The sequence below is a fragment of the Brienomyrus brachyistius genome, unplaced genomic scaffold (assembly GCF_023856365.1).
Source record: "Brienomyrus brachyistius isolate T26 unplaced genomic scaffold, BBRACH_0.4 scaffold92, whole genome shotgun sequence".
NCBI classification, from domain to species: Eukaryota; Metazoa; Chordata; class Actinopteri; order Osteoglossiformes; family Mormyridae; genus Brienomyrus; species Brienomyrus brachyistius.
The window spans coordinates 106,675-115,298 of NW_026042367.1; the positions used below are offsets into that span (position 1 = coordinate 106,675).

Genomic DNA, 8,624 nt, shown 5'->3' on the forward strand with positions numbered 1-8,624 from the left:
TGCATGACAATAAAAACTTTGAATCCTTGAAATAAATGTATTTGATCTTTTTCCTGGCAGCTATCTTTTCACTGCTAGCAGTTTGGATCAGGAGTTGGTTATTGTAGAAGAAGTAATGTGCATGCAGGTGATATTTGTATAGATGTATCTACACCCTTCTGGCAGTGCGGCCATCTCAGTCAGGTCTCGCACTACGAGGAGTAGAAGTTGTCTAGTTTGGCTGCTGTCAGTTTATATTACAAGTTTATATTACAGTTTATATTACAGTTTATATTATTATATTACACTCCTGCAGCCGCCGGCAGATGGCGCTCCCCCTCACGTCAGCTGCAGTCAGACCTAAGTGAAGTCGAACGCACCCAATGGCTCCTCCCCATTCCCAATTATCAAAAAACCCACTAATTGAATGGGTCGCGTAATTATCGCTATGAATTCTGGGAGTCTGTGCAACTTCAAGACCGCAGCTCTCGTGTTACTTATAACAAGGAAGGAATATTATTCTATATTTTTAATGGCGACCGAATGATTAATTGATGTAATGTAGTGTTTCATTCTATATCCTGTTTTGATAAGATATCGACATTTCGTAAACATTCGATATACAGTTAAACCATAATTGGTCCGTCTTGTTTCTTTGTCACCCAGAAACTTCACAACTGTGTTGTGAGCGGATTTTCAGCGCTTATATGTTTTTAAACTTGTCTTAAAAATTTGTGGTACTTCTACGTTTCTGCGCTTTTGTAAATGTAGATCGTATGTTTCGTCATTTGATTAAAGCGTTTGAAGACTTTGCAGCGCGCTGACACCAATCGGCCACCGTAGCTTAGCAACCGAATCATAACAATTCTTTTCCGTTTAGAGTTTTCATTTGAACATTTAAAGCAGCTCAGACTTGCAGTTTATCAGCAAGAGAGAAGACACGAAAGATGTCCATCGTGAAAACCACCGTGAATCTCCAGAGGATTGACTGGCTGCTGCCGAAAGGTGCAGTCAGTGTGCGGATCGCCCCGGAATACATCCCCGGTCCAGTTGGCCGAGGTAAGGATGGCAAAATGATGCCCAGACTAACTCAGCACTTAAAGAGTTAAAGTCAGAATATGCTTGACTAGTCTTCTTGAATCTTCTGTTCTATTATCTTGTTTTAGAAGTACATGTCTAAATAATAAAGTAGTTCACCTTTAGCTTTAATATACGGGAGTCTTTTTACATGTCTACTGCATTATATTATATTTAAACATCAGAGAAAATCATCATGAAGTGGTAAAGTAACAGCTGAATATGTCCTAATATACGGTGTTTCCCCGAAAATAAGACAGGGTCTTATATTAATTTTTGCTCCAAATGACGCGTTACGGCTTATATTAATGTAGTATTTTCCCAAGTATAACATGCTACAGTATATTTACCGGTATTCATGAAAAAAAATCCACATTTATTCAAACACAGACATCATGTCATCTTCTAACAGTATATTTCCATGTAAACAATTTGACGGTGAATTTATTCATGAACAAGATTCTGCTGTATACTGCATATGTTTATTCAAATATAGTCGTAGTCATGTTCTTCTGGAACATCATCGTAAATCTCCAAGTTCCAAATTCCGTCCTGAATATCTCGCAACTCAATTTCCTGTAGAACCAGTGTCCCCAATCTCTCATGTTTAGCAATAACTCTGTCCTTAAATGAGCGCCTCTTGTCCATGTAGCCTTCTCGTAGTATAACCGCATCTCATTCTAGTTACCGTACAATCCATGGGACAATAACTAGGGCTTATATTACGGGCTTCTTGAAAAATCATGTTAGGGCTTATTTGCTGGGAAACGCGGTAGAAATCAGAAAAAGCATAAATCTTAGTTTGGTACCTTGAGAGTGAATAAATAATGCAACTTATGGAAAGTGTAAGATATGTAAAGGATTTGACTTAATAGTCAGTTGTTGATGCCAGCATTTGGATTGAGTAGGCTGCTATATTTGATGCACATGAACCTTTCCAGTGTTGTTTTTCGCTGTTGTTCTGCGTATCAGGGAATCTGTGCACAAACTGGCTTGTTTTTATAGGTCAGGTTCCCCTGCTGAAACGCAGACGGCCCAAGTCAAGACCAGCGCATAAGTTTCCCAAGCGTGTGTTTCCTGTATCCAATAAAGACTGCAGAATTTTTCTTAGTGTGCAATACCGACTGCCAAGTGTGATATCTGTGATGGTTGTGATGTAGTGTTGTTGTACAGTGACATAATGTTTCATTTAAATTAAATATGCTGTCCCCTGTCTTTATAATCCCAAAGGACAAACCAGTTCCAGTGATGCTGGCCGTCGGAAGAAGTGCCGCACCAGGCCGCCGGCAGCCAGCTCCCTGACCACGTCTGCCTCTCCTGGATCTGCTGCCATCCCGGTGGCAACCAGCAGGGGTCAGCAGGGCACAGGCCGCCGTAGAAAAACGGCAGGAGGCCGGTCAGGGCGAAGAAGGAGGTATGACCAACAGAAGGGGTTAGAGCCTAAGCCCAGCTCACCAACCTTCTCCTCCTCTTCATTTTTATTTCCGTCTTCAGTCCCCTCCCCTTTTGTTTCATCCCCATTTCTTTTTATGGGCTCCTCTGTTTTATCGCCACACTTACTCACACCTGTAAGCCCAGCTCCACATCCATTTTCAGCTCCAGGCCTGGTTCATCTGACCCCTCTGCTTCAGGCTCCAGCACAGGCTGTAGCCGCCTCATCTCACCTGGAAAAATTCTATTGGTTGTATAACTATTATGTAACAAAGTACTCTAAAATGACCTATGACGCCAAGTGCTTTACTGAGTACTGGTGTCAGGAGTTTTGGAACAGACATTTAAATGAAATTAACTTAGCGAAACAGGGGAAGAATGAGGATAATGAGGGTACTCATTCAACCAAGAGGCGTAGGATTGATGAAGATGAGTTCATCTTTCCTATTGATGCACTGGAGCAGCTAAGTACCATGCCCAGGGCTCAGGAGATGGGTGTGGAAATGGGCTATCAGTCAGATGCACATAGCTACATTTCCCTGTAGATTCAGCACATAATTACACAAGAGTTGTCATACATACTTAGGATAAGATAAAATACCATGTAGTTCTATAGCATAAGGTACTATAGGATAAGATTATGATAGGATAAGGTTAAGATTGTATATAATAAGATAGGACAAGTTAAGATAGTCTTAACTTGTATGCCATTTTATGTTTTACAAAGACATGATAAATTACCATAAGTTTAGGATACGATTATATAAGATAACATAGTATAAGAATAAGATAGGATTGCATAGCATAAGATAAGAAAGATAGGATAAGATAACATAGAATAAAATTAAGATAGGATAGGTTACGGTAAGCTTAAGATTGTATAACATAGGATTAGATTAATTATAAATAAAGCAGTCCTCCTTAGAGGGGGGGTGGTGGAGGGAATATTTAAAAAATAAAAATAGGATTAGTTAACATAAGGTTAAGATAAGATTGTATAACATAGGATTAGATTAATTATAAATAAAGCAGTCCTCCTTAGAGGGGGGGTGGTGGAGGGAATATTTAAGAAATAAAAATAGGGTTAGTTAACATAAGGTAAAGATAAGATTGTATAACATAGGATTAGATTAATTATAAATAAAGCAGTCCTCCTTAGAGGGGGGGTGGTGGAGGGAATATTTAAGAAATAAAAATAGGGTTAGTTAACATAAGGTTAAGATAAGATTGTATAACATAGGATTAGATTAATTATAAATAAAGCAGTCCTCCTCAGAGGGGGGGTGGTGGAGGGAATATTTAAGAAATAAAAATAGGGTTAGTTAACATAAGGTTAAGATAAGATTGTATAACATAGGATTAGATTAATTATAAATAAAGCAGTCCTCCTTAGAGGGGGGGTGGTGGAGGGAATATTTAAGAAATAAAAATAGGGTTAGTTAACATAAGGTTAAGATAAGATTGTATAACATAGGATTAGATTAATTATAAATAAAGCAGTCCTCCTCAGAGGGGGGTGGTGGAGGGAATATTTAAGAAATAAAAATAGGGTTAGTTAACATAAGGTTAAGATAAGATTGTATAACATAGGATTAGATTAATTATAAATAAAGCAGTCCTCCTCAGAGGGGGGGTGGTGGAGGGAATATTTAAGAAATAAAAATAGGATCAGTTAACATAAGGTAAAGATAAGATTGTATAACATAGGATTAGATTAATTATAAATAAAGCAGTCCTCCTTAGAGGGGGGGTGGTGGAGGGAATATTTAAGAAATAAAAATAGGATTAATTCAGAAGGTTAAGATAAGATTGTATAACATAGGATTAGATTAATTATAAATAAAGCAGTCCTCCTTAGAGGGGGGTTGGTGGAGGGAATATTTTAAGAAATAAAAATAGGATCAGTTAACATAAGGTTAAGATAAGATTGTATAACAGGGCTACAGTGAAGAAATCAAAAATTTCAAGGCAGCATGAAGGTAACGCACAATCAGGGATGTGCAATTTCTGAGGCATGTATTCAAAAAAAGTATTTTAATTGTGTTTTATGATTCATATTTGACTTAGTTCATGAAATAAAATGTTTTTTTCTACAGATCAGTGTTTTTGTATTTTGTAAAATACGAGAAATACTGTATGCATGGTAATGTCAGGTGTGCAAAATGTTTGTGCTAACAAAGGACACAGAGCCCCTAGAAGGGCACAGAGCCAGGCTGAGCACCACAGCGCTATCCAGCCCATGGCTGCCGATGGTCACATTCCACCAGAACCCCCCAACACTAACTCCCCAGGGAACTTCCAAGCAGCAGAGCAGATTCCAACAACCGAGGATCAAAGGAAAAGAAAAGATACTGGCAGGAAGAAGATGATCTTGTGGCCAAAGGTTAAAAATGTAGAAGTTTGGAGAACAAATGTGTTACAAATGAAATATTATTTGAAATGTGCTACAGCTTAATCATTCTATCATACATCTATCCATCCATTTTCCAAACCGCTAATCCTACTGCGTCGCGGGGGGTCCGGAGCCTATCCCGGAAGCAATGGGCACAAGGCAGGGAACAACCCAGGATGGGGGGGCCAGCCCATCGCAGGGCACACTCACACACCATTCACACCTACAGGCAATTTTTTAGCAACTCCAATTAGCCTCAGCATGTTTTTGGACTGTGGGGGGAAACCGGCGTACCCGGAGGAAACCCCACGACGACATGGGGAGAACATGCAAACTCCACACACATGTAACCCAGGCGGAGACTCGAACCTGGGTCCCAGAGGTGTGAGGCAACAGTGCTAACCACTGCACCACCATGCCGGCCCAAAAATTTAAACAAATTCATTTTAAAAAACTTTAATCTCAGAGCCAATTGCCATGTGCCCACAAATATTTCAATTATTATTGTTTATGATTATAAATGCCAAATACATTCCTGGAGCCTTCGATTTAGCATACACAGTGCCCTCTACAGGATTCTGTCGAAACAGCATCTCTCAACCTCGTTCACAAGATTTGTGTCTTTTTCACAAAACGTTTTTCTTTGTAAATCCCAAAATCTTCCTATAAATGTATGTATGAATGCTTCTCGTCTTTTTCAGTCACACGAAGCCTTTATAAATGAGCTCCCCGATTAATCTGTTTACATGAAAACATCTTAATTGCGTTAAGGCATGTAAACGTAGCCACCTAACGAAAGGTAACCACGTGACTTAGCAGACTGCATGTTCCTCATCTCCTCTGTATGGACCATAGAGCTGTGTATCGGAGAGTCTGACAACACGCTACGTTTCAAGATACAGGCATTACAATTCAGTGCGCTGCTCTATTTTGCCATTCTTTTTAAAAAATCTGCTTTTAGGAAAACATGGCACATTATAGAGAGCACACCACCAAATGGATGAAATCTGAGTAAAAACATTTGATTTTTAACGCAATCAGAATAAAGGGGTCTGCATTTATCACTGTCCCTGTAACAATCCAGCATCGTAGCACTACAGCTATTTCGGATTCAGCCAACGAATAACGTTGCTAGTCAGCAGCCTTGTGCAAGCTACTGAAAATTACTAATTACCAATTACTGTATATAAAAGTAATTATAATAAGGGTGGGATTCGACCGTGTGTCTGCCTGGGGGGTCGCCGGCCAGGATCGCCAGCAGTTTGGACGTGTGGTTGGTGCGGCAATGTGCTGCATCAGCGTCTGCTCCCTCTGCCTGACCTGCCCTGTATAATTACATAATCAAGGAAAATAACAGTGGGCTAAAGGTTGCATAGTGATCACATTAACATCGCGTCGATGTTGAAATACATGGTGCAAACAAAAGTAGTGGAATTACACTGACGAGTTACTACCAACACTGCTAGGCAGCTAGGTTTGCTAATGCTAACGTTAGCAGCGCACCCATATGCTACTTCCTCTCGCAAGATAAGGCAGCGTTACTGTCACTGTGTAAATACAATGAGATCTCTTTGGAGCAAGCCTGTCGATACCATGTTAAGTGTAAAACCACAAGTAAAATACCTTAAAAATAATAGAAATATAGATGGTGCTGAACCATGGTGAACAGTGGAGTCATAACAGAGGCTGTGCGTTGTGTTCAGTCACCTTTCACTGTAAATCACACATGGCTTCACAATCTTTTGTGTCTGCTCTGAATCCCTCAGGGCTGGAGTGAAAACTCCATTCACACTAACATGGTGCCAAGTGGTATTGGGTAGACATGATTCTATCCTTTTTGGAAGTAATTTGTTTTACTGATTTAAATAAGTTTTAAAAAATTTCAAAATGTAAGGATAGCTCATTGTATCCAAAGGGATGTGCCAAGCTTGCAGTGTTGATGTGCTGCCACCTTCTGGGAAAACGATGAACTGATTTTCAGATTAAGAACATGTATGGTTTTCTGGTATCATTTGAGAACCGTTCATGCTGCGAACCTATGCTTATGGGTTAGGGTTAAGCTTGGGTCTAGAGCTCAGGGTACTTCCAGGCTTGGAGGCCAAGGGTAAGGTCTCTCTTTCCCCATGTAAGCATTTAATGATGATCCAGCACCAGGGCTTGGGTAAGTCACCACGAGTTGGGAGCCTCATTCCCCAGGTAAAGGATGAACGATGTCCATCCAGCCCAGGGATTCTGGTGAACCTCTCCTTACGCTGGAAGCCTCCTCCCTCAGGTAAGGGTTTAAGAGTCTCGCGGTACTTCCATTGAGCCTTGGGGTTCTGGAGAAAAATCCCAGGGCCATCCAACTGTAGCAGTGTGGAATTTTGCGGGTAGGACTTGTTGATTATTTCCGGTAAGTGTGTGTGGGGACCCCTAGTGTGTGGAGGCGTCATTGGCGTTTCCCGGTCCGGTAACTCCCCTTCCGCACCGCAGTGGTCTGCCGTGGTACGCTGGCATGCTGGCTGAGGTTCACACTTATTCTGTGTCTTGGTGGGACGTTTTGCTGTTTTAATTAGCGTTAATCCTCTGCTTGATTTAAATGGCTAATGGTAATATTTTATATTGCAGTGTTTCTCTGGTGTCTGTGTTGCAGCTCCAGTGGTTGCAAGTTATTCTGGTGACTAGGCCTATAGCTACTTGTCAGTTGCTTTACTTGATGTGTTTTAATTGTAGTTACGGTTGTTGCCAGGATTACAGTTTCAGTTGCTCGTCAGCTTCAGTTTATGCCTCTTCCAGCAGGTTTGTCAGACAATAATAGTTTGAACCTGCACTGTGGCTGCTGTGTTTCCTACGTCAGTTTTTCTTTTCCATCAGTCTTGTCTTGTCCTCAGGCGGTCCGATGTCGCCCAACAACTGCTGCTTGAAGCTCCTGATCCTCGGTGGGACATCGGCGATGTGCTGGGAGCCTTGGAACGCGCTAAGGATCGTCGCACCTTTTCCTGCATTTGGAGCTGTTTCATTCCCTAGTTCTGCGACTTAACAGACTTTGGGCCGCCCTTTCTTTCTGTATGGGACTGATACAGAGGGACAGCCTGTATTCTGCTACTCATTGTTTGCACTCTTCATAGTTTTCAACACTCAGATTCTTGGTTAGATTGGGGTATTTTCTGGGAGACTGTGAGCAGTGGCTGCCTCGATTGATCTGGCTGACTAAGATTTGATTGGTCTGGGGTGGTAGTGTTCACACTTTCACCTTGTGCAGTATATTTGTGTGGGGATCAGTGTGGTGGAGCACAGGTGTGTGTGTGCGTGTGCGTGTGTGTGTGTGTATGTGTGTGTGTGTGTGTGTGTGTGTGTGTGTATGTGTGTGTGTGTGTGTGTTAGTTTAAGGGACTCTATTCCCCCTTTTGATCAACTTCCCCGGACACCTGTCTCCTGCTTGAGTTTAGTCAGCCAGTGGCCAAAGGCTGGTTGCTGGTTTATTTTTTAAGGTTGTTGATGCTAAAGCGCTTGTCTTGTTTCTTTGTTTTATATTTTCAACAACCTGTTAATAGTACAAACACGTCTCTAGCTCCATTCGGTAAATGAACTTGTGTGCTCTTAATTTAGAGTAATTTTTCCTGTGGTGAAATACCCCAGGTGGCGTAGTCGTGTCCTTGTACTACTGACCGCTCTCTGCCACAAACACTTTACCCTAAACCTAAGCCTAATCCTAACCCTAACCATAGCCCCAAACGTCATGTCCTGCCACCTCCCTGACGTGGCT

The 8,624-nt window shown here is 41.3% G+C and overlaps 1 protein-coding gene across 2 annotated transcripts; it reads left to right on the top strand.

The window, feature by feature from the left end:
• The first annotated feature begins 279 nt into the window (after positions 1 to 279).
• LOC125727214 (uncharacterized) lies at positions 280 to 4,582 on the top strand. Of its 2 annotated transcripts, none has more exons than XM_049003977.1 (3): positions 280 to 1,038; positions 2,287 to 3,585; positions 3,820 to 4,582. In XM_049003977.1, exons 1-2 carry the CDS (start codon positions 927 to 929, stop codon positions 3,030 to 3,032), a joined length of 858 nt encoding a protein of 285 aa, XP_048859934.1. In that variant the 5' UTR covers positions 280 to 926; the 3' UTR covers positions 3,033 to 3,585; positions 3,820 to 4,582. The 2 variants fall into 2 exon arrangements, with proteins under 2 accessions (XP_048859934.1, XP_048859935.1); XM_049003978.1 differs by having other exon boundaries at positions 4,053 to 4,582.
• Positions 4,583 to 8,624: the final 4,042 nt, after the last annotated feature.